The 26,793-nt window shown below is 37.5% G+C and overlaps 1 protein-coding gene across 1 annotated transcript in view; it reads left to right on the forward strand.

Annotated features, from left to right (window-relative positions):
- LOC150079408 (bifunctional 3'-5' exonuclease/ATP-dependent helicase WRN-like) overlaps nucleotides 1–26,793 on the forward strand; it is a 307,463-nt gene that overhangs the window by 83,456 nt on the left and 197,214 nt on the right. The window contains exon 7 of the mRNA XM_090384034.1: nucleotides 26,046–26,120. Within this exon, the coding sequence (XP_090240160.1) occupies nucleotides 26,046–26,120 (75 nt within the window). The remainder of the gene's footprint in view (nucleotides 1–26,045; nucleotides 26,121–26,793) is intronic.

Below are 26,793 nucleotides of genomic sequence, written 5' to 3' on the forward strand. Positions count from 1 at the left end.
TTTCGCATATAAGCTTGCTCTATTAGTTTGACAATTCATGGTGTATTCAATGGTAAGAAAAAGTGAGTGGGACATGCTGTATGAAGTAATGAAATTTTTAGATATGGCGTACACGTAGTAAGAATATACCCAGTTCCTTGACATAACGTGGCCTCGACAATGCTCCCCGCATACACACTACTTGGACTCCCTCCAGTCACTATCTGGCAGAATAGAGGTAGCAAGATTATACACTAGCTGATCCGGAAGCCTCCTAGAGAGTTACCAATAGGTTCAGTCCGGTGTATTAACTAGTGGCCGGCCTGCGAACACCGTTTTAGAGCTGTACCCTCGAAATGTAAGGAATATTGGATCTCGCCACGACGTTCATCATAACCTCAAAAGTCATCAATCATACTGCATGATGGAAGAGATAGGGAAGGGTTGACCGGAACTTAGCTCTAGAGACTAAACATGGGTTCCGCCACTTCAAGCCTCCAATAAGCAAAGTGGTGTTATTTCACCGATTGATGAGAGTCATCTATCATCTAGTACTGCCTGGTTAACATAGAGGATCGGTGTTCGTCCATGTGGTGTGGGCGCCACACCTCGACCCCTGTTAAGTTGGTTCACACCTGGGTGGTCAACCACCATGTTCTTGTGCATGGAGGTTATAACCAGGATTACTAACAGTCCCACCATCATGAAGGTGCAAGCAGAGGATTTGGCTGTCACAGACTGTCTGGACTTCACCGAAATTGGGTCCACTTGACTTGAGTGTCACCCGAATATCAGTTCCATCAGCGTTTTAGACTCCCAGGTAGCAAGTACAGCTTGTCTGGCTTTTCTGAGAGAATGTCTGTGACAACCTCAAGGACCAAATTGCAGTCACATTGTTTTCACTTTTTCTTTTATCCATAATTAACGGGTAGAAAATTAGAATTTTTAAATGCGGGTCTGCACATGACTTTATTAACTGGAGATAAACAAGTAACACATCTGCTTCTGATGGTTGATGGAACACACTGAGGCAGGCAAATGATTGTTTATTGCCCATCCAACATGCAGTATGCTGAGTGCGGGATTCAAATCTTTTTCATCTATTAGATAAAAAAGATTGTGTTAACTGGAAATTTGCATCGTGTAAAGTAAAAAAAAATGGTATTATAATTTTTTCAAATAGCAGGAACTGAAAAATTTTAATTGAACTGATGTTATGTGAGGCTTGGCTGTTCTTCATAAACATATAGTAGATGATATGGCTTCTTGCACTGGAGTGTATACAATGCAAAGTTTAAACTGGAGAGTTTAGGGTAGGTTATATCAGTTATTTTGTTTTCTGCAGAAGGAATTGTTTTTTAATTTGTATATCTATGCACTTCAAATTACTATGTCTGGCCACATTCTGAAGGTATGCTCCATAAGGCAGTATGATTAGATTTGCATCATAAAACCTGAATTTATTTTTGCCCACATTGTCCTTTAATTTTTGAAACATCCTAAGTACATAAACATAACAATATAAGCACTTTTCTGGTGATGTAGCACAGTTGCTAGTATTAGTAGTGGCAGAATGAAGCAAGGAAGAAAGAATATACATCATTAACATAAAAAAATAATAATAAATAAACCAATAAATAAAATAACTACCTATGTCATTTGACCATCCCGGTTAATAATTTGTCTAATCCTACTTTAAATATTTTCAAACTTCCCAATTCAACAACAGCTGATGAAAATTTCTTTCAACAGTCAGTTACTTTCTGGCTGAATGCAAATTTTTACACATCTGTTTTAACCATTGATTTAAATTTGTCCCCTTGCACATTCCCGCTGAGAAAGAGTACATATGCCATCATCATTCTCAACCCATTTAAAGCCTTAACCACTTCATTCAAGTCTCCTTTGCAGCTGCCTAGTTTCCAGAAGTCGCAATTTACAGAACTGAAGTCTTAACAAGAAAGAGTTCGCTTTTGTGCCCCTGACTAATCTTGTTGTTCTTCTCTGCATTCGTTCCAAAAGATCTACAGCCTTTTTAAAATGTCTTCCAAACCTATATGCAGTACTCAACCAGTTCCTTATACAATGGGATAATCACATCCTTGTCCCTGCTGCCAAAATTCTTACCCTGTGAACTGTACTTGCAGCCCATCTGCATTCCTCAGAGAACTTCAGGTCAGAATGTACAGTTACTCCTTAGTCTTTCATTTTCTATTACCTTAACTGTAATACCCCTTCCCCCCAGTTAGTATGTCATTCTGGGATTTCTGCTACCTAAGTGCAGTGTCATGCATTTATTGATGTCATATTTAAACTCGATTGCCACTTTTCAACCCATCTGCCTAATTTATCTAGATATTGGTCTTGCTGGAGTAGTAGATCCTGATTATTGCCATTGGCCATCCTTACATTAGCCAATTTAAATATTAAACTTGATATGCCTTCATCAGTATTGTTAATAAATACCGAAAGAATTAAGGGACTCAGCATCGAACCACTACACTAATAACATCAACATGTTATTAGTTTGTATTAAGAACAGCTGCCATTAATAACCAAAAGTTCAAAAATAACCAAATAATAACCAAAAGTTCAAAAGCTTAAAAGTTCAAAAAAATTCAGGCTGGTGCTGTCAACACCTTCTTTGATAACCTTCTCTGCTACTATAGCGTCTAGAGAAGTAATTATCAAAGGACTGTAGGTAGTATGTAAGTGAATTTTTTTTTATTTTTTAGATTTTTTGGACTTATACCACAAATAAAGATCTTAAAGAGCTTGAAACGTATGATTTTTAATTTCAGCTTAAATTTTTGTTAGTTTTTTAAAAAAAAGGTAAACTGCAGCCATTACAACCCACTGCAGGATGGAGGCCTTCTCAACAATTCATGATGAGGAAAATGGACCATAATCTGTCATGCTGGTCCAGCGTGGGTTGGCAGATCAACCGTATTTAGGTCAGTGTCTTGAACCCCTGTCTACTCAAAGAGCTTGTGCTACTGCACTCTTTCTCTTGACCACTCGGCTACAGAGGCCTTGTGTGTTAATTTTTTTAGACTCCAAAATGTATGAAATTTCCCTTGTTATTGCACACATGTAGTGTTTTCTTTCCATATTCAGGGAAATTCAATGGCTGATAATAGTGGGCTTTGTTTCTCATATTAGAAGTATAGGCGAATGATGAAGATTAACAGTATGCTTGGTTTTCATCGCAAGTATTGGTTTCTGTAATAGTGGGCCCTTGTTAGTAGCACAGTTGGTATAATCATACCAACTGTGCATACTGGGTGGGAAAAAACCTCAGTTTGAATCCTGTCAATGAAGGGAGGAATTTTTAATGGGCCTTTTTCACATCATGGCTGAATTAATCCATCTTAGGCGAAGGTAGCATGATTTTTTTTTTTCTCTCAGCAGCTTTGGTTTTTTGTTCAGCAAACAGCAAATCAACCACAAAACACAGGCCATTTATAGACATTATATACAGTGCAATATGGCCTAATTTGCTGCTGTGCCTAAAAAAACCTACAGCAACACCTATAATGGTGGATGCTAACACAAATCAAATAAATTAAATCTTTCTGTTCTGTTATGTTGTTCAAATGTTTTAAATTATGACCTAAAGATATCATTTAGACTGACTGCTAGCAAATAAATTGAACTGCTGTCTTTTTATCTTGCCAGCACTAAAAAACAAACTACATAAACTGGAACTGTAATATTTAATTATTAATATTATCAAAGCCATTCAAGTGTTAAATTTTTATTATAAAAAATTAATTTACACGCTTGTGTTTAATTCAAAATGTCTTTTCCTTAATTATTATTTTTTATAATTTATCTTATTTTTTGTTCATCTGTTATATCCTTCTTCCTTCAGTTTCTATTTTTTCATTCAGTAAACCTCCCTTGGAGAGAGGGAGAATTCTGAAAGTATACACACCAGTTATAAGCCAAATTATGAAATCAGTGGTGCAGATATATTTTCCATAATTCATATTCTATCCCACTTAGTTGGAGGTAGGGAGGAAAATTATAGTTATTGAATTAGAGATATATAATAAAATTGTCACACTGACTGAACAGAATAAAGCTGATAAATATGTCCATAAAAATATAAACAAACTGATAAAAATATGCAGAAATTATCAGCATAAAGATAAAATAAAAGTCAAATCAAAATATAACAGAAATTTCAGACATGTATTCTTTGTTACTTGTTATTTGTCTTATTTAAATATTTGTTTAGGCCTCCCATGAATTTACAACTTTCTGGATGTAAGTTGGCAGCTTGTTACAATAGTGTGTATGCGTGTGTGTTAAGGTAAACCTCAAACACAAATATACTCTAGTGCTATACATGTGGGCTAAGAGGACAGAGGATACTTGAATGACATTGGACTTTGATTTCTATGGATTGTAATTCTTAGAAAATGTGAAAAGGAAGATTGTTCCATAAAACAGAAATAGAAGGGAGTTTGCTTGGCTGATTAGAATGTACAATGCACTGCATTGTAATAACATAATTTAGAAATTTAATTAATAACTGGACAATGCAAGAAACCCAAATGTTTCAAAACACTGTGGTTCCTTTGGCTATGGGAATTGAAACTGACATCAATGAAATTACATCTTAAAATGTATACAGTCTAGAATAAATATTATGCTTGGTCCTCCCGTCGCGTGATATCTGATACAATGAAGCCAAGAAGAGAGATCTGAAGGAGGAAGGTTAGGAACAAAAAAAAAAGTCAAGTGATCAGTTTTTACCTCCTTGATTAGATTTAAGGCTTCTCTTCTCTGCTAGCTGCACTGAACACTGTAGGGATTGGAGCAATTGCTCTTGTAAACTGCTGCTGTATTAACTGTTGTTGTTGCCACTGCCTCTGACCAATCTGCAACTGTTAACAGTGTTTTCTGCATTTCAGACTTCATCTCCTAAGGTTTTCAGTCTTACCCACCAACAAAAAAGAAGAGATTTCCTAGAAGTTTTCCAACACACAAACACTGTGGAAAAACTGTTAAAAGAAATATAGGTAGAGTTACTATCCACAATCCTGGATAACTCTCTTCAACAGCGTATCAATCAGAACTGATAATAGACAATGAAGTTACAGCCATCAAAATGACTTGCAAAATAGCCATAGCCCCCAAGCTAACTTTCAAACCTCTAGACATTAGCAGACAGTTTAGCCAGAGGCAACAGCACATATGGTAGCAGTTCACAAGAGCAACTAAGTCCAATCAAGAGGGCACAAACTGATCTTTCTTTGTACCTGACTCTCTTCTTGGCTTCATTGTGTGTTGGGCATCATGACTGGAGGACCACATGTAATGTTTATTCTGGGCTTTAAGCATCTTAAGGTGTAATTTCATTGTACAGTGAAAATAGATTGGGTCAGGGGAAATAGTTCTCTATTCGGAGGTGTCTGCTTTGAAGAGGTCCATGTAGCCAGTTTCAGTAATTCAGAAAAATTAAATTAATTGTAACGGGTTGCTTATTAAGAGACAAAACAGTGCAGAAAGGGGAACTGTAGGATATTTTGGAATTGGTGAAAGACTTGTGGAATTTGCAGAATCTCTAGGAATGTCAGTAATCAACACTTTTTTCAAGAAAAGGGTGAACAGAAAGTGGACATAGAAGAGCCAAATGGATTAACAACTAAAGAAATCGACTTCATCCTCACTAACAGAAGATATATCGTGAATGATGTTACCGTCCTGAACAAAGTAAATGTTGGAAGTGATCACAGAATGGTAAGATGCACACTTGATATAGATGTAAGAAAAGAAAGGAAAAAAACTGACTCGAGTAAATAATACAAAGGTCTTTGAGATAACAGAAGAGGAGATAAAGCAGTGTGTACTGGAACTTAAGAACAAATTTGAGCTTCTGCAGACTGCTCAGGACCAAGATATTGACGAGGAATATTACAACTTTCTGAAAGTGATAAAGCCCAAGAAACCTATAGGTAAAAAGAAATCCAAAGAAGAAAAAATTAGTCAAGAAACACTTGTCATGATGAACTGAAGATGACAAATGAAGAGCAAGAAAAACACCGACAAGGAGAAAATTGAGTATACTGAGTTATGCAAAGCCCTTAGAAAGAGACTCAGAGAGGACATAAGAAAATTTAGCACAAGAAAAGTAGAACAAGTATTAAAGGAAAACAAAGGATTTAAATCTGCAGCCATGAGCAGTAATACAGAAAGACAAATGATACTGAAACTGAAGAATAGCAATGGTGTACTTATAAATAGCAGAGAAGGCATAATTCAAATAGTAGAAGACTATTATAAAGAGTTATAGAAGGAGTGAGGGAATGATGCCAGCAGAGGAGAAGATGGATCGCAAATTAGTAACACATACAACCCGATATCCTTCCTGATGAGGTAGAACATGCGTTGAAGAAAATGAAGATCAGAAAGCCCCGGGGGAAGATGAAGTTACTGTAGAGTTGTTAAAATTGGGAGGAAGAGACATGACACAAAAACTGGCAAACTTCTCTAATGCATTTTGTGAAGACTCTTCACAAAATGCATTAGACAAGGTGTGTGTGATGCCTAAGTAGTGGAATAATGCAGTCAGTTTTGCTGCGTAAGAAAGGAGATAAATCAGAAATTGGAAATTATAGACCAATTAGCTCGTTATCCCACATCTACAAGTTGTTCACAAGGGTCATTATTAACAGATTAGAAAGAATACTTGATGAGAATCAACCGAAAGAGCAAGCTGGCTTTAGGACAGGATTCTCAACTATGGATCACCTTCATGTAATGTCATAGCTAATGGAGAAAGCAAATGAATATAAAACACCATTATGCCTGGCATTTGTGGATTATGAAAAGGCATTTGAATCCGTACAGCATAAGGCAATGTTTCAGGCACTGGAAAGACAAGGCATAGGTACCCCATATATTATGATTTTGAAGAAAATATATGAGAATGCTACCTCCTTTATTAGACTAGACAAAGACAGTAGCAAATTTAAAATTGAGAAAGGAGTTTGACACGATATCTCCGAAGTTGTTTACTGCTGCCCTCGAAGCTTTCACAAGATTAGACTGGTCGCAGAAAGGAGTCATTGTGAATGGAGAGTACCTAAACCATTTACGATTTGCAGATGACATTGTGGTCGTAAGCCACGATCCCAAAGAATTAGAGGAAAATCTTAATCAGTTATGCACAGTTAGTAAGGATTTTGGACTAAAGATGAATATGGCTAAAACAAAAGTAATGATGAACAAGTATGCCACAGAAAGGGATATAATGATTGAAGGAGCAGTAATTGAAAAGTTGGAGTCATATACTTATCTGGGACAAGTCATTAGCTGTAATAATGATAAATGGCTGGAAGTCAAGAGAAGAATAAATTTTGGATGGATAGCATTCAGGAAATATAGTCACATACTGAGGAGCAATACCCCAATATGTCTGAAACGTAAAATAATGAACCAGTGTATACTCCCCACCATGACTTATGGAAGTGAAACTTGAGCACTCACCAAAAGAATGGAGGAGAGGCTGAGAACTACACAGCGAAGAATGGAACGAATTATATTGGTAATCAGACTGTTAAATAATAAGAGGAACATGTGGATTAGCCAGCAAACTCAAGTAAAGGACATTCTTATCATAACTAAAGAATTAAAATGGTCTTGGGCAGGACACATAGCTGGAAGACATGATGAACAGATGGACTAAGAAAATAACAGAATGGTACCCAAGAGGAGCTAGAAGAAAACCTGGAAGACAACGACGGATATGGACAGATGAAATTCATGAGTTTGTGAGTAGTAAATGGATGGCCATTGCACAAAACAGAAGGAACTGGAAAGTTGCTGGAGAGGCCTTCACCCTGTAGTGGATTTTAAATGGCTGATGATGATGATGATTGTTTATTCAGAGTTTTTTTTTATCAATCATATCACTCTCTCTCTCTCTCTCTCTCTCTCTCTCTCTCTCTCTCTCTCTCTCTCTCTCTCTCTCTCTCTCTCTGTGTTTCAATTAATTCACTTTTAATAAATAAAACTACTTTTATTAAACATATACAGTCAAATCTTGTTAATACAAAGTTCAAGGGAGCTAAATTTTCACTTTTTGTAATAATGAGGTTTGTAGTAACGGGATTCTCAAGTGTCAAAATATTACAATTTTTTTTTTTTTTTTTTGGTAAATACTATATCTAAGAATAATAATAAATAATAATAATATCAAAAATAAATTAATAAAATAAAATAATAAAAACAAAAGCCTTGTCTAACAATACAGTAATTAACACATTTTTTAAAGATTTTATTTGTAGGATAAACTAAGAGAAAGGCTATTAACAGAAATGCAAATATTGTACAGTATATATTTTGATATATACAATATTTTAGTATCACAGTAAAAAGAATTGCAATCTTAATATAAAAGGAGACATACAAACCATTAACTTTTTAATAAATTAATCTAATTTAAAGGAAGAATCCAATGTTGTTTGCATAGTTTTTGTCCTATATGCATTTTTAACTACAGCAGGCATTATCAAATGCAATAGTTGTTTCTTTATCAACATTTAGCCGCTTATTGAATATTTTTTACATCAAATTATTTTTTGTAAGTAGCTTATAGACCTAGTAAGGATCGTTAGTTTATTCTGAATTGAGACAGCGAGATTTGAAAGTTAATTAATACTTAAGTGTCCATAGATTACCGTTCTTAACTTCCCGCCTTTGTCTTTGTCATACGATCGTTATATATCGAACCTAGATAGCGTTAGTACAGTATAGGTTATAATATTTTCAGCGATCGGTAAAATCTATTAAACTTGTTGAACTTCGTTGACATTCAAATTGCACTTTTAACTAAATACATATACCGACTTAGATTACAAACGTAACATAATTAATTAATACATAACTGATACGGAAGTTATATAAAGGGAACTCGGAGATAATTAATACTTGACACTAAAACATATATATCCCATTATAACTGTGTTGGGAGATAAGTTAGGGTTATAAACTGAAATTGAAATTTTATTTAAATTAAAAGTAATCATGACTCAGACCAGAGCAGCAAAACAAAAGGCTCAAGCTAATGGAAGTGCTGTGGCTCAGAGGAGAACTGAGGGGGGCAGTTGCCTTCTGAATCACAGCCTTCTAAAATGCACAGCTTGCATGATGTTTGTGGAGCATTCAGGTACGGGACATGATATTGCCATGGGGGATGTCTTTGTGTGTGCGCGATGCAAGGAGTGTATCGAAATCAGGCAACAACTCAGCGTTCTTATGGGCCTATATGAGAGCTTGAAGGACAGGGTGGATGCCCTGGAAGGAACTAAATTGAGGCGCCCATCAAGCTCTCAGCTGCCCACATCAACGCCAGAGCTTGCACTTGGTCATCGTGAAACACAGCGGCAACCCCCAAGGCAGAATGCGCTGGTCCCAAAGGAACTAGTAGTTGTTGGTGACTCTATTGTCAGGGAAATGGGGAACATGCTTTGTAAAAAGGATAGGTGGAACAGGACCAGGGTATGTTGCCAGGGGCAAAGGTTGATGACGTTATAGAGCAGATATCATCTTTTAAGGGCACCAAAGGTGATATAGTTGTACACGTTGGCACTAACGATATCAAGAGTAGGAGACCAGCAGAATTGCTTAACAAGTATAGGTCACTGTTGAAAAAAAGCCGTGAAATAGGGTTGAATTTGAAAGTGTCTGCAATTCTGCCCAGACAAGATAGGAGGGAGTATATGATGAGAGCCTTGTCGATCAATTCGGCCCTGGAAAGATTGTGCAAGGCTCAAGGGGTAGAATTTTTTTCAGCCTGGACTGTACTTGTTAACAGGAGAGATTGCTTCTACAGGGATGGGATACACTTAAATAGAAAGGGTGCAAGAATATTTGCTGATGCTATCGAGGCAGTGTTAGGTGGGTTGGAAAACTGCTAGCTTGGGGGGGGATACAAAGAAGAATAGATTAACAGTAGCCACTGGCAGAGGTGAAAGAGATTCTTGCACTGCTTCTATTGGAATGAGCAGAAGCCTGAAAAACAAGATTCAGGATATTTCAGAGACTGCTGGGAGTCATTGCGGTACAAGTAAACACATGGGTTGTGTTAGGGTAGCTAAGAATAGAAATAGGTGCATGTATACTTGCGTGTACACCAATGCTAGGAGTTTAGTAGATAAATTTGATGAATTTGAGGTATTGCTCAAAACATCAAAGGCAGATATTGTTGGGATATCAGAGACTTGGTGTCACACAGATATAAGGAATGCAGAACTGGAATTTGGGGAGTACAACGACTACAGAAAGGATAGACTGGATAGGAAGGGAGGAGGGGTTATGCTATTAGTTAAGAAATACATAAAATCCAAGGAAGTGAAGCCAGTGGTCATCGCTGGACAGTGCAGTGTCGAGTCAGTCTGGTGTGACATAAGCATTGGGAGATCAAAATTGAGAGTAGGAGTGTGCTATAGGCCTAATGACTCTGATGAGTATAATAAGAAACTGTACAGGGAAATAGAGTGGGCCAGTAAATCAGAGAGTCTTATAATGGGAGATTTTAATTTCTCAGATATTGACTGGAATTTGGGAGCTGGTCACTCACACACTAGCAAGGCTTTTGTGGATTTATTGGATGATTGTTTTCTACATCAGCATGTTCGGGAGGCAACTAGAGGGAGGAATACTCTTGATTTGATTATCAGCAGTGATTCTTCATGCATTAAGAATCTGCAGATAAATGAACCACTAGGTGGCAGTGATCACAGTGTGCTGAAGTGGGATTTCCTCAAAGAGGTAACTACCATTAGGGGTAAACGGAAGGGTTATTGCTTTCGTAAAGGCGACTACGATGGACTGAGACAATATTTAAATTCTATACAGTGGGACCAACTGATGATTTTACCAACAGCAAATGCAAAATGGGAAGCATTCAAAGAACTTATCTTGGAAGCTACTAGGCTTTACATACCAACTAAGAAATATTGTTCAAGGTTTAGGCCTAAATGGATGTCAGATGAACTGATGAGGCATATGGCAGAGAAGAAACGTGCATGGGATACATACAAATTAACACATGACACAGAAGCCTATGATAGATACAAGTTGATCTGTAACCAAGTTACAAAGGAGGTTAGGCAGGCGAAGGCAGATTACGAGAAATCTTTGGCAAGGGATGCAAAGAAAAACAGCAAAGAGTTCTTTACTTATTTAAACTCTAGAAGGAAGGGGATGAATCAGATTGGTCCACTTGATATCGATGGGTCAACTGTTGATGATCCTGTTCAGGTAGCTAACAAACTAAATGAATATTTTGCATCAACATTCACACATGAGGAGTTATTTAGCGAGGGGAAAGCCAGAGGTGTATTCAACTCTAGCAGTAAGCTAGAGAATCTTGTAATAACTGAGAGTAAAGTGGAGGAGAAATTGTTGAAGATAAACACAAGAAATGCACCCGGGGTGAATGGGATCTATCCAGTTATATTAAAGGAGGCAGCAGAGGAAGTAAGCAAACCCTTAGCCATAATTATGAGAGCTTCCTTGGACTCAGGGAAGGTACCCACAGACTGGAGATGTGCAAATGTGACCCCAATTCACAAAGGAGGATCAAAGGCTGACACAAGCAGTTATAGACCTGTGAGTTTAACTTCTGTTGCAGGAAAATTAATGGAGGCACTAGTTAAAGAAGCACTGCAGGATCATTTAGACAAGACTTCAGTTATAGCTTGGACACAGCATGGTTTTGTTAAGGGGAAGTCTTGCCTGACCAATTTGATTGGATAGTATGATGCAGTCACAAAGGAACTGGATGCAGGGAGTAACTTTGATATTATATACTTGGATCTTAGAAAGGCTTTTGATACTGTTGCACATGGAAGACTGCTGCACAAATTGGAGCAGTGTGACATTGCAGGCAAATTGCTGCTGTGGATAAAGGGGTGGCTGAGGGGGAGAAGACAGAGAGTGGTAATCAATGGACACTGCTCGTCGTGGACTAATGTTATTAGTGGAGTCCCTCAGGGCTCAGTGTTGGATCCATTATTATTTTCTGTATTCATAAATGATATTGATGATGGTATATCAAGCTTAATGTCGAAGTTTGCAGACGATACAAAGGTAGGCAGGGTTGTCAAGGACACTACTGACACTATGCTGACATTGACAAATGTATTGCTAACATTGACAAATGTAAAGTACTACACATGGGAAACAGCAACCCCAGAGCAACGTATCAACTCTGTGGTACTACACTGACAGTGGTAGAGCATGAAAGGGACCTGGGGGTGGTTGTGCAGGCAGATATGAAGTTTTCTGAGCAGTGCAGATGGGCTGCAAGAGTAGCTCATGGTGTCTTATCAATGATATACAGGAATTTTTCTAGCGGGGATAAGGAGGTGATTATTCTCTTGTATAAGGCAATGATGAGGCCGCACCTAGAGTACTATATACAGGTCTGGAGGCCTCACTTCAAGAAGGATGTAGAGATGCTGGAACGAGTACAGAGAAGGGCAACAAGATTAGTGAATGGAACAAAGGGGTGCTCTTACGAAGAAAGGCTTAAGTTTTGCAAATTACAGTGTCTGGAGACTAGGCACCAGCGAGGTGATCTGATAGAGGTGTATAAAGCATTGAATGGTTTGAGCATGCTCAGTGCTGATGGGATTCTTCCTCTCGCTCAGAATAATCACCTGAGAGGGCATAAATTCAAATTGAGGAAAGACAGATGCAGGATAGACGTGCGGAAATTTGCCTTTAGCCAGTGAGTGGTTGGTTGGTGGAACAGACTTCCATCCCTTGTCGTGGAAGTTGATAACCTAAATAAGTTTAAGGCTCAGCTGGACAGGTATTTTGAACGAACAGAGGGGTTAAGTGGAAGTGGTTTTTTTTTTTTTTTTTTTGGCTGATGCTGCATAAGCTTGCTTTCTTACATCAAATGCCTCTACTAATGCTAATGCTAATTACTGCAGGCCAACACATTCTCTATTATGTTCAAAGCATTTTGGGTATCTTTTTTAGATGGCAATGTGTGTGCTTTTTCACTGTTGCTAGTAACAAAAACATTGTTTTGCTTGGTGCTCAGCAGCTCTTCTAGTGTTGGCGTTGCTGTGGTAGCAACTTCATCACAAACACCCTCACAAACTTCAAATTCATCAACAAAATCCATATGCTCCTTCAAATGACTCCATTCCTCAATGTTGCTATCACATTGTCTGCTGGACCATTTTTTCCATAATATTCTCTCTCTAAAGCCACTTTCTGAAGCAGTTGATTATTACACTTGATGAAATACTTCCTAAGCAATAACAAGATTACCGATAGCATCCAAGACATTCCAATTTGGCTGCAAATTGTTCCCTCTTTCTATGTTGTGGATCAAGTACCTTATCAGGCAGACTTTATATGTTCTTTTGAGGTTATAAATAATGCCTTGATCCAGTGGGGTATTGGGAGGTAAAAACAACAGCTGTATGTTTGTAAACTCAAGTCTCTCGGCGGAATGTGCTCTACAATGATCTAGAATCATCAGAATGTTCCTTTTTTCTGAAGCCCTTCTTCTGTCCACCTTTGATAACCAAGACTGAAAAATTTTGACCATAAAACAAGCACTTCTGTTGGCCTCATAATTACAGGGAAGTTGGTTAAATTCTTTAAAACATCTTGGCTTGGTTAACCTACCAATCACAAGTGAGTTTAGTTTTGTACTGCCATCTGAATTGCAGTATAACAGAACAGTGAGCCTTTGTTTACTTAGTTTTCCACCATGACAACACTCCTTGAACAGCAAATGTTTTGTTTGGCAGCAAATTATAAAATAAACATCTTGGCATCTTGTGAAGATTAAAAATATCCTTTACCTGACATTTTTCAAGAATGGACCATACAGAACACAACGAGTCTGTAGTCTTTTCTTTATCCACTAATCCAGACTTGCCACAAACATTTCACGAAACCAAGTTGTTCCTGTCTTAAATCTTTGCAGCCAACCACTGCTGCATTTGAAGTCACTAATTCCATGTTGCGGAGCAAGATAATTTGCCTTTTCTTGCAAAATTGCACCTGATATTGGCAAATTAGACCCGTGCATTTGTTGGTATCACCCAGAAAGTTTTGTTTCAAGCTCCTTTTGTTTTGCACCACCAATTCATTTCCTCTTTTTTATTGTTGCTCCAGCGTCACGCACTTCAAGTTTTTTTTTTGGTTATTCAATATTGTAGATAAAGTAGGTAAAGGGATATTGTATTCCTTTGCAATGTCCGTTTTGCTTAATTCCATCTGTTTACTTTTTGTCGCCATAACACTGCTAGATGAGATTTAATATAAACAAACTTTAAATTAATTAAAAAATGAATAGCAAATGCTTAGAAAACGGTACTCACCTTGCATAAATCTGCAATAAATTATTTTTGGTAGATGGTGGTTAAATTTAGGTTGGAAGAAGCATTAAAAAGAACTAAGGCGGGGAATGGGGTGAAAATATTTTAAACAGATTTTAAAATGAGCGCAAGGAAGTAGAAATGCAGATCTCCAATCCTTGGTTGTCATAAAGAGGTTAAAAGACGTAAATGAAAAAAAGAGAGAAGACCGGTGGTGCCAATAGTCATTACGAGGGACTTTCGTGAGTAAACCGTCATCAGTTGGCAAATGGAAGAGAAGTGAACGCGTGTTGTATTTAAAGTTTATCTAAACTCCCATGATGCTCTTTTTGACACATGGGAACTTTAGCCGCGAGAGGTTCCAAGCCGGTGAAAAGTTGAAGGGAAGTTTAGCGTTAATAATGTTGAGATCGGAATGGTGTCGGTACCATTCGATGGTGAGGGCTTCATATTGAAGAATTCTGTAGCTCGATCTAAGTTTAATAATAGTGATGGCAGAGTCAACAAGGGGGGTGTGGTTGTGGGTTTGAACATGGGTTGTTAACTCAGTGCAGGATTGACTTGTCTTGAAACTGTTGAAGTGGTGGTATGTGCGGGTATTGGAAGTTGTGGAGGAACCGAATTTGGTGGTAGTGCTGCCGATGTAACAGGTGTCGCAGTTCGGTTTTCATTTTATGAGATATATTAAGTTATTGAGATCATTGATGGGATATTTGTGTGTATCTTTATAAGAATTAAATAGGGAACCTAGTTTATTGTAAGTGGAGAAGGTGAGGGAGATGTCGGTATCTTTGAATGTACGTCGGAATTCTGCTGCGAGTTCACTATGTTAAGGGAGAACTATGCGAGTATTTGTCTTGTGACTGTGTCTGGTGGGGTTATTAATACTGTTTTTAAGGTGGATATTGTGTGTTGGATGAGTTGATGGTGGTAGCTGCTGGCTATGAATTTATCAGTAAGGTATTGAAGTTCATCTTTATAAAGATACACACAAATATCCCATCGATGATCTCAATAACTTAATATATCTCATAAAATGCCAACCGAACTGCGACACCTGTTACATCGGCAGCACTACCACCAAATTCGGTTCCTCCACAACTTCCAATACCTGCGCATACCACCACTTCAACAGTTTCAAGACAAGTCAATCCTGCATTGAGTTAACAACCCATGCTCAAACCCACAACCACACCCCCCTTGTTGACTCTGCCATCACTATTATTAAACTTAGATCGAGCTACAGAATTCTTCAATATGAAGCCCTCACCATCGAATGGTACCGACACCATTCCGATCTCAACATTATTAACGCTAAACTTCCCTTCAACCTTTCACCGGCTTGGAACCTCTCGTGGCTAAAGTTCCCACTTGTCAAAAAGAGCATCATGGGAGTTTAGATAAACTTTAAATACAACACGCGCTCACTTCTCTTCCATTTGCCAACTGATGACAGTTTACTCACGAAAGTCCCTCGTAACGACTATTGGCACCACCAGTCTTCTCTCTTTTTTTTATTAACGTCTTTTAACCTCTTTATGACAACCAAGGATTGGAGATCTGCATTTCTACTTCCTTGTGCTCATTTTAAAATCTGTTTAAAATATTTTCACCCCATTCACCACCTTAGTTCTTTTTAATGCTTCTTCCAACCTAAATTTAACCACCATCTACCAAAAAAAAAAAAATTTATTGCAGATTTATACAAGGTGAGTACCGTTTTCTAAGCATTTGCTATTCATTTTTTAGTCAGATTTATCACGGTATTATAAGGTTACTATAATTTCACTTTAAATTAATTTAAAGACAAGTTCCAAAAAAGACATCAGCTCAAATAAAATGGCACAAAAAATAGATTATGCAGTAGTAAAAGACTCTTTGAACTGGCATAACAATTGCAACTAACCTTAATCTCATGGAGAGCAAGGGAGTGTATGTAAACAACTTAGAAATATGGGGGGGGGGGGTATGTTAATTTAACAGCTCATCCTTCACAGTGATGATTTTCAGAGTGCACTTATGTTGTAGCTACCATAAATTGGTTTTGTTTACACAGAAGTAAATTCTAACAAGTCAGTGCCATCCTTTGGGAAGCAGGAAACCGGGTGACCAGAGGCAATAATCGGACAACTGTGCCAAGATTTCTATTAAACATACAAAATAACAATATTTATTTCTCACAGGGTAAAAATGAACCTTGTAATATGTATTAACCATATTTAGTAATAAACAAATATATTTACTTAGAAAAGCTCATGCTTTTGCAGGGAATGGTATGTGCTTCGTATAAACGAGTACTTTGTATGAAACGAGTTTGTATTAACAAGACTCTACTGTAATTAACTTTTAGTAAAAATGGATATAAATGGTTTTGTTTAGAGCATTTCATTTTCATTATAGATAATTAGATTACTTCAACAGTTTAGTGTAAAAAAACATTAACTTCAAAATTGCATTTTTTGAGATAACTTTAGTTTTACTTTATACAAATAACAATGCATATTATTTCATAGAGCTGTATCTCTCTCTTTACTACTTTACAAGTTAGCTTGGGCTGTAAGTACATTTCCAGTAAACCAAGAAAATGTCAAATGACTTTTTCTCAGTTAACTACAAAATGATTTTGTAGTTAACGTTGTTTAACACTAAACCCTTAACTCAGTGGTTTTTAACCATTTTTTTAATAACGGCATCCCTAAGTAATTTATTTTATTCTGCGGCACCCCTACTCAATATTCTGCATGTTAGATCCGATTTTCTCCGCGCTCGTTTGTATATATGTAATATTAAAAAAATATATATGTTATATGATAGTTCTTACAATAATATAATTATAAAAATTACATTTCATAATACAAATTATATATATACAGTATATACAGTATATAATAATTTTATTCTTTATATACAGGTACTAAGCAAACATCAATTATAGATCACCACAAAATTAAAACGATACTGTACACCTTTTTATAATGAAATAAACATATAAAAAAAAAATAATAAGTTTAAGTAACTTAAACCCAAATTATGTGGCACTCCTGGAATGTTGTTGCAGCACCCTAAGGTGCCCTCACACCCGGTTTGAAAGCCACTGCCTTAACTTGTTTGTCCATATTCATCATTTTTGCTCACATAGAATATTTATAATGTAATAGGATACACCCCATCTTTAATGGGCCAAAACCCCTTTTAAAATTTCTGCATACAATATTGGAAACAGCAACAAATTTAGTTTCTTAAATAACTGGCATGTAATCATTGTAATGCTTAGAACAAATTTCAACCAGCATTCTATCTGCATTCAAACAAACAAACTTTGTGTGTAGCTGCATGAATGACGGCCATTTCTTATTTCTGAGTAGAAATGGTATGTGATGGCACAAGAAGATTGTCTTAGCCCCTCAGTCAAAAAGCTGGACACCACCATTGTTAAAGCAGTTATGAAATTAATGTCAAGCATCATATAGCATTTTTATCAGTATACAGGAATGTCGAATGTACAGGTATCCACATACCTCCTTTACAAAACTAAAATTTTGTAAAGGAGGTATGTGGAATGAGCAGCAGCCTAGAAAACAAGATGCAGGGGATTTCAGACACTGCTGGGAGTTGTTGCGGCACAAGGAAACACATAGGTTGTGTTAGGGTAGCTAAGAATAGGAACAGGTGCATGTATACTTGCGTGTACACCAATGCTAGGAGTTTGGTAAATAAATTTGATGAATTTGAGGTGTTGGTCCAAACATCAAAGGCAGATATTGTTGGGATATCAGAGACGTGGTGTCATACAGATATAAGGAATGCAGAACTGGAATTTGGGGAGTACAATGTGTACAGGAAGGACAAACAGGGTAGGGAGGGCAGGAGGAGGGGTTATGCTATTAGTTAAGGAATGCATAAAATCCAAGGAAGTGCAGCCAGTCAACATCACTGGACAGTGCAGTGTCGAGTCAGTTTAGTGTGATATAAGCACTGGGAAATCAAAATTGAGAGTAGGAGTGTGTTATAGGCCTAATGACTCTGATAAGTATAATAAAAAAAACTGTACAGCGGGCCAGTAAATCAGAGAGCCTTATAATGGGGGATTTTAATTTCCCTGACGTTGACTTGAATTTGTGGGTTGGTCACTCACACACTAGCAAGGCTTTTGTGGATTTATTGGATCATTGTTTTCTACATCAGCATGTTCAGGAGGCAACTAGAGGGAGTAATACCCTTGATCTGATTATCAGTAGTGCTTCTTCATGCATTAAGAATCTGCAGATAAAGGAACCACTAGGTGGCAGTGATCAGAGTGTGCTGAAGTGAGATTAATCTCAAAGAGGTAACTACCATCAAGGTAAAAGGAAGGGTTTTTGCTTTTGTAAAGGTGACTATGGAGGTCTGAGACAGTATTTAAATTCTATACAGTGGGACCAACTGATGATATGTTACAAACAGCAAAATCAAAAGTGGGAAGCATTCAAAGAATTAATCTTGTAAGGTACTAGGCTTTACATACCAACTAAGAAATATCGTTCAAGGTTTGGGTCTAAATGGATGTTAGATGAATTAATGAGACGTGGTTTTTTTTTTTTTTTTTTAAGGAGCATTAGCAACTAAGGCCATATTGCTCTGGGGATATGCGGTGGTCATTCCCTAATCTTTCCACATCCCCATATTTGGAGGTCACAGGCTCGAACCCCAGTCTGATCAAGAAGTGTGTGCTATGCACTGCTGCTCCTGGCTACGGAGGCGCCTATGAATGAGACATGTGGTAGAGAAGAAAAATTCATGGGATACATATAAATTAATAGGTGACATGGAAGCCTACAATAGATATAAGCTAGTCTGTAACCAAGTCACAAAGGAGATTAGGCAAGCAAAGGCAGATTATGAGAAATCTTTGGCAAATGTTGTTGTTGTTATTTGGTTTTTAGGAGCATTAGCAACTAAGGCCATATTTCTCCAGGGATATGCGGTGGTCATTTCCTGACCTTTCTGCATCCTCCGTGTTTGGTGGTCACGGGCTCGAACCCCGGTCTGATCAAGAAGCGTGTGCTACGCACTGCTGCTCCTGCCCACCTGTCTACGGAGGTGCCCTTTGCAAAGGATGCAAAGAAAAACAGCAAAGAGTTCTTTATCTATGTAAACTGTAGAAGGAAGTGGACGAATCAGATTGGCCCATTGGATATTGATGGTTCAACTGTTGATGATCCTGCACGGGTGGCTAACAAACTAAATGAGTGTTTTGCATCTATATTCACATATGACAAGTTATTCAGGGAGGGGAATGCCAGAGGTGAACTAAACTCTGGCGGTGAGCTAGATGATTTTGTAATAACTTAGAGGAAAGTGGAGGAGAAATTGTTAAAGATAAACATAAGAAAGGCACCTGGGGTGGATGATATCTATCCAGTTATATTAAAGGAGGCAGCAAACAAAGTAAGCAAACCCTTAGCCATAATTCACAAAGGAGGCTCAAAGGGCGACACAAGTAATTATAGACCTGTTAGTTTAACTTCTGTACCAGGGAAATTAATGGAGGCACTGGTTAAAGAAGCACTGCAGGATCATCTAGACAAGACTTCAGTTATAGCTCGGACACAGCATGGGTTTTTTAAGGGGAAGTCTTGTCTGGCCAATTTGATTGGATACTATGATGTGGTCACAAAGGAACTGGATGCAGGGAATAACTTTGATATCATATATTTGGATCTTAGAAAGGTTTTTGATACTGTTGCACATGGATGACTGCTGCACAAATTGGAGCAGTGCAGCATGGGAGACAAATTGCTGCTATGGATAAAGGGATGGTTGAGTGGAAGAAGACAGAGTGGTAATCAGTGGACACTGCTCTTTGTGGACTAATGTTGTTAGTGGAGTTCCTTAATTTAGTGTTGGGTCCATTATTGTTTTCTGTATTTATAAATGATATTGATGATGGTATATCAGGCTTAATGTCCAAGTTTAAAGATGATACGAAGGTTGGCAGAGTTGTTAATGACACTAATGATAGTATGCTGCTGCAACAGGATCTAGAAAAGTTGAGCAAATGGGCTGAGAGATGGCAAATGATGTTTTGACAAATGTAAAGAATTGCATATGAGGAGTAACCCCAGAGTAATGTATCAATTTTGTGGTACTACACTGACAGTGGTAGAGAATGAAAAGGACCTGCAGGTAATTTTTTTTTTTTTTTCTTTTGTGCAGGCAGATATGAAGTTTTCTGAGCAGTGGAGACAGTCTGCAAGTGTAGCTCATGATGTCTTGTCAATGATATACAGGAATTTTTCTAGCAGGGATAAAGAGGTGATTATCCCCTGTTATAAGGGAATGGCCAGGCCACACCTTGTGTACTGTATACTGGTCTGGAGGCCTCATTTAAAGAAGGATGTAGAGCTGTTGGAACGAGTACAGAGAATGGCATCAAGATTAGTGAATGGAACAAAGGGTTGCTCTTATAAAGAAGGGCTTAGGTTTTGCTGATTACAGTGTCTGGAGACTAGGCACCTGCAAGGTGATCTGATTGAGGTGTATAAAGCCTTAAATGGTTTGAGCATGCTCATTGCTGATGGGTTTTTTCCTCTTGCTCAGAATAATCACCTGAGAGGACATAAATTCAAATTGAGGAAAGACAGATGTAGGATAGATGTGCATAAGTTTGCCTTTAGCCAGCGGGTAGTTATCGGTGGAACAGACTTCCATCGTTTGTTGTGGAAGTTGATAGCCCAAATAAATTTAAGGCTGAGCTGGATAGGTATTTGGAACGAATGGAGGGGTGAAATCGGAGCTCGTTTTTTTTTTTTTTTTTTGGCTGATGCTGCATAAGCTTGCTTTCTTGCATCGTATGCCTCTACTAATGCTAATGTCGAATGTACAGGTATCCACATACCTCCTTTACAAAACTAAAATTTTATTGCCTGAATAGAGTATGTGACAAATCTGAAACCACTTCCACGTGATAGGGAATATCCTCAAGCTTTTATTCACCATTTTGAAAATGTGCATGATGCAGTAGATGGCAGCACATTTGCAAAACAGTGATCATGATGAAATTTACCAACAAAATTCTATCCTCTTTGTTCAGCTGCTTCTGTATGAGCAATAACTTTGTAGATCTCTCTTTTCTAGTTGATGAATTCCACCATGATTAGAGTTTTGCAATTGTGATGCCATCTACTGTAGAGTGCACTTTTCTGGTTGACGAATAAAAACTAGAAGATATCCTCTATCACCTGGAAGTGGTTTCACATTCATATCATGTACCCTATTCACACAGTTAAGGTTTTAGTTTTGTAAGGGTTGTGGATGCAGAATTTCTCATGGTCAAAATTATCTATACAGTCAGTTGGTAAAGGTTTTTGAAATGTTTTATAGCTCTGTTCCTTTATTTTTTATGTACACATGCATTAAGAATTTACAGATAAAGGAACCACTCGGTGACAGTGATCACAATGTATTGATGTGGGAATTACTTAAGAATGTAACTACCATCAAGGCTAAAGGGAAGGGCTTTTGCTGTGGTTAAAGGTGACTACAGGGGTCTCAGACAGTTTTTAAATTCTGTACAGTGATGATTAGTAATATCTGTAAATTCTGTACAGTGAGTTGGTAACATCATCAAATGATGATGTTACCAACATTGAATTCTAAATGGGAAGCCTTCAGTTACTTAATTTTGGAGGCTACTAAGCTTTTCATTCCAACTAAGAAATATTGTTCAAGGTTTAGGCCTAAATTGGAGGTCAGATGAACCAATGAGGCTTGTGGCACAGAAGAAAAATGTATGAGATGCATATAAAGTATCAGGTGACACAGAGGCCTATGGCAGATATAAACTAGTCTGTAATCAAGTCACAAAAGAGGATAGGCAGGCGAAGGCAGATTACGAGAAATCCTTGGAAAAGGATGCAAAGAAAAACAGCAAAGAGTTCTTTACGTATGTAAACTCTAGAAGGAAAGGGATGAATCAGATTGGACCACTTAATATAGATGGGTTGATTATTGATGATCATGCTCAGGTAGCTGATAAAATGAATGAGTATTTTGCATCTACATTCACACATGAGCAGTTATTCAATGAGGTGAGTGCCAGAGGTTTATCAAACTTGGACAGGGAGCTAAGTGATTTTGTAATAACTGAGAGCAAAGTGGAGGAGAAATTGTTGAAGTTAAACATAAAAAGGTGCCTGGGGTGTACAGGATCTATTCAGTTATATTAAAGGAGGCAGAAAATGAAGGAAGCAAACCTTACTTCATTTGCTGCCTCCTTTGATATAACTGAATAAAACTTATGAGAGCTTCCTTGGACTCAGGGGAGGTCCCCATGGACCGGAGGTGTGCAGATGTATCGCCAATTCACAAAGGGGGTTCAAAAGGTGACACAGGTAACTTTAGACCTGTTAGTTTAAGTTGTATTCCAGAGAAAATAATGGAATCACTGGTTAAAGAAGCATTTCAGGATCATCTAGACAAGACTGCAGTAATAGTTAAGACACAGTATGGGTTTGTTAAAGGGAGGTCTTGTCTGACCAATTTGATTGGATACTATGATGTGGTCACAAAGGAACTGAATGCCAAAAATAATTTTGATATATACTTGGATTTCAGGAAAGCTTTTGATACTGTTGCACATGGAAGACTGCTGTAAAAATTGGAGAGGTATGGCATTAAGGGTAAGTTATTGCAATGGATAAAGGGATGGTTGAGTGGGAGACAGCAGAGAGTGGTAATTAGTGGACACTGCTCTTCATGGACTAATGTTATTAGTGGAGTTCCCCAGGGTTAGGTGTTGAGCCCATTGTTGTTTTGTATATTTATCAATGATATTGATGAAGGTATATCAGGTTTAATGTCCAAGTTTGCAGATGATATAAAGGTTGGCAGGGTTGTTAACGACAGTAAAGACAGTATGCTACTTCAACTGGATCTAGTTAAGTTAGGCCAATGGGCTGAAAAGTGGCAACTGAAGTTTAACATTGACAAATGCAAAGTACTGCATATGGGTTGCAGTAACCGAAGAGAAACTTACCAACTGTGTTGTACTACACTCAGGGAAGCGGAAAGTGAAAAAGACCCTGGGGGGTAAATTGTGCAGTCAAATATGAAGTTCATTGAGCAGTGCAGAGGGGTTGCCAGGGCAGGTCATGGAGTCTTGTCAATGATATATAGGAATTTTGCTAGCAGGGACAGGGAAGTGATTGTCCTGTTATACAAGGCAATGGTCAGGCCACACCTGGAGTACTGTGTACAGGTCTGGAGGTCTCATTTTAGGAAGGATGTAGAGTTGCTAGAACGAGTACAAAGAACAGCAACAAGATTTGTGAGGGGTGCGCTTACGAAGAAAGGCTTAAGTTCTGTAAATTGTAGCGCCTGGAGAGTAGGCACCTGCGAGGTGATCTGATTGAGGTGTATAGGGCCTTGAATGGATTGAGCAAGCTGAATGCTGCTGTGATTCTTACTCTTGCTCAGATTAAGAACCTGAGGGGGCACAGATTCGAATTGAGGAAAGACAGTTGTAGAATAGATGTGTGGAAATTTGCTTTTAGCCAGTGGGTAGTTGATTGGTGGAACAGACTTCCATCTATTGTTGCGGAAGTTGATAGGCTAAATAAAATTAAGGCTGATGTGGACAGGCATTTGGAACGAACGAATGGAGTAGTGAAATGGGAGTTTTTTTTTTTTGCTGATGCTGCATATGCTTGCTTTCTTGCATCATATGCCTCTACTAATGCTAATGATAAGATCATGAAATGAATCCTGTATAGAGACATGCTACTGTTTTTTTTTGTTTTTTTTTTATATTCTAGAAATACCATTTCTCACTTTAGCAATTTTATTGCCTTTCACTGTTGAACAACAGTGAAACTGCATAGGCTAGCTTAATTAAGTTCGTAAACATTCCTTACTAGCAGTGGTGAGTGCATTAACAAGTCTATGTTTTGGAGAGGTCACATAACATTTAATTTTTAATACTTCTGGCTGGGACCCAAGAAAGTGTCCACAACAAGAGGTATTCCTTTTAGAGAAGTTCTTTTAAGAGTTTTCACTGTATACCTGTTCCAATTCTCACAGACAAAGGAACTACAGTATGCAAAATGTTTTGATTTATTGTTTTGTCTAGTTTTTAATTAATTAAATTTCTGAATTATGTTATAACACATTACAACACCATTCTTGCATACATAACTATGTCCTTCAGCCACTTCATTTTCAATAGTTCACTTTTTTTGTATATAGTTATTTTTCACTTAGTTCACTTTTGAGTTTTTAAGAGCAACTTAATTAAACTGATTGTTCTCCTTTGAGTGTGGGAGTTAAGAGGGGTTTTGGGGACAACACCCTCAAGTTTAGGAACCATATTCCATGAGAGAGCAGATTTATGATTTGTACAGCTAGCATCAGTATAGATGAAATGTGATAGCAAATGAGAAAAAGTCTAGTTTTTGAACATGGAAAAGCAATATTTGTGATATTCTTAGAAAGGTTAAAAGTTGGGGTTATCCCCAAGGAAATGGACAGGTTTGGGTTTTAAAAGTTAGCTAGGTTTTCTTCTCACTAAAGAATTAACTAGGAACTCATTTAAGGAATTCGTGTATGTTTGAAGTTTTAGCTGTTCACGCAGTGTAGGGTTGATCAAACTGGAAAGTGTAATCTTGTTAACTATTATGTTATCTCATGCACTAAAAATAATGTATTGCCAAATTCTATAAAAGATTAATGTGCTCATTGTGGCTAGTATTCAATAGTAGATATACCCTGCTGAATTTTAATGTGAAATGTAGTTAACTGTCATGATTTAATGCACTGTCACAAAAGCAACAGTCATGGGTAGCAGAAGTATAGGTACCACTGTCTCTGACAGTCGGTGGTAAGCTTTTATTGGATACCTAGTGCTGCAGAATTCTGCAGGGAATGGCAAACTATTGACAAAACAAGAAACAGTTGCAGTTGGTAGGATGAAAAACAAAGCTTTCTCTTTGAAGAGAAAGAAGACTGGTATGTGTGATTATATTCATCAGAAGGATGATAGTAAAGGGCTTCATCATGGGATATTTTTGGTCTCCATTTTGAGCAACATAATAGGTCAAACTTTTGTTAGGCTGTAATAAATAGCCCTCTTGCATTAACCTGCCCTGCATCACATGAAACAGTAACTTGCATTATGACATTGTGAGTGGATAGCTGGCATAATTTAATGGAAATGTAACACATTTCCGTTAATTTATGATTTTAACATTTCCATTAATTTCTCTGTGGAGAAACCACAAGATGTGTGTGTGGGGAGGGGATTAGTTCATTACAAATTCCTGGAACTCCCGATTCATTCATGAGTAATGCTCTAACTGTAGACTATCTGAACATTCTTTCTCAATGATGACATTTTCAGCAGAATAGTGCTCCTTATCACAAGAAGCATTGTCCTGCTGAAAATTTCAGAAATATCATGGCATGGTTCAAGGAACATTTGAAAGACTTTATCCTCTATGCTTGACTGACCAGCATCCCAGATGTCACCCCAAATGGAACACTAATAGTGGGATAAAGTTAAAATTGCTGTCTTTGGTGGATCAACCACTATTCTGCACAAATCAAATATGTTAATAGATGGGTGTTTATATTTCACTGGAAGTTTGTATGCTGGGGGTGGAGGGATTTAGTATTGACCTGGATTGGAGTTAATAAAACTTACGATGTTAATCTTTCAAATTTTAGGGTCGCTAATGTGGAAGCATGCTTTCTTGGATCAAGTCAGCGGAAAACAGCTGAAATACAACAAAATTTACTCAGGTAAGATTAATGTTTGTGTGTCATCTTGAATTGATTTTGTATGAATCTTTATATCTGCAATCATTTGAACTATTTTGTATGGTAAAGTGTGAAATCATCAGATTACTAGAAAATGGTTTGCATCATAGCCTGGGATTTTTTGGAAATTTTAAACTTAATGAAAGAAGTATGTTCTCATACAAACTTAATACATTTTTCATTTATTGTGTTGAAGTATTTGGCTCTATGAAATTGGATTACAAGTTGTTCTTTGTTGAAAGTGAGTTTTTTTTGGTTCCCTTATAAGATATAGAGGATAAGCCAAAGGAAGCATGTTTTTAACTGGTTATACTTTGGCTGTCTGACTTGAATTCGCCTCCATTCCTCCTGCAAAGCTGCTGTCAAAACCAGTTTAGAAGAAGACTGTTTTCTTCACAGCTATCCAGTGCTCCAATTCTTCTCATAGGTGTTCACAAAACGGTCCTGTATGATCCCTGCTGTATGAGTTGAAATGCTATTGTGTTGATATTGATAGGGCCCTACATAGTACTGCCACACTGTAGATAACATAATTGTCCAAAATGTACAAGCACATCATTGGACTTCATAGTTTTAGGTTATGTTGCCAGTGGAACATGAAACAGTCCCATGCCATCAGACTACTTCCAGTAAATTTGATGGTCATAATAATAAG

This window comes from Mastigoproctus giganteus, chromosome 10 (assembly GCF_048544385.1).
Source record: "Mastigoproctus giganteus isolate SK-2022 chromosome 10, ASM4854438v1, whole genome shotgun sequence".
NCBI classification, from domain to species: Eukaryota; Metazoa; Arthropoda; class Arachnida; order Uropygi; family Thelyphonidae; genus Mastigoproctus; species Mastigoproctus giganteus.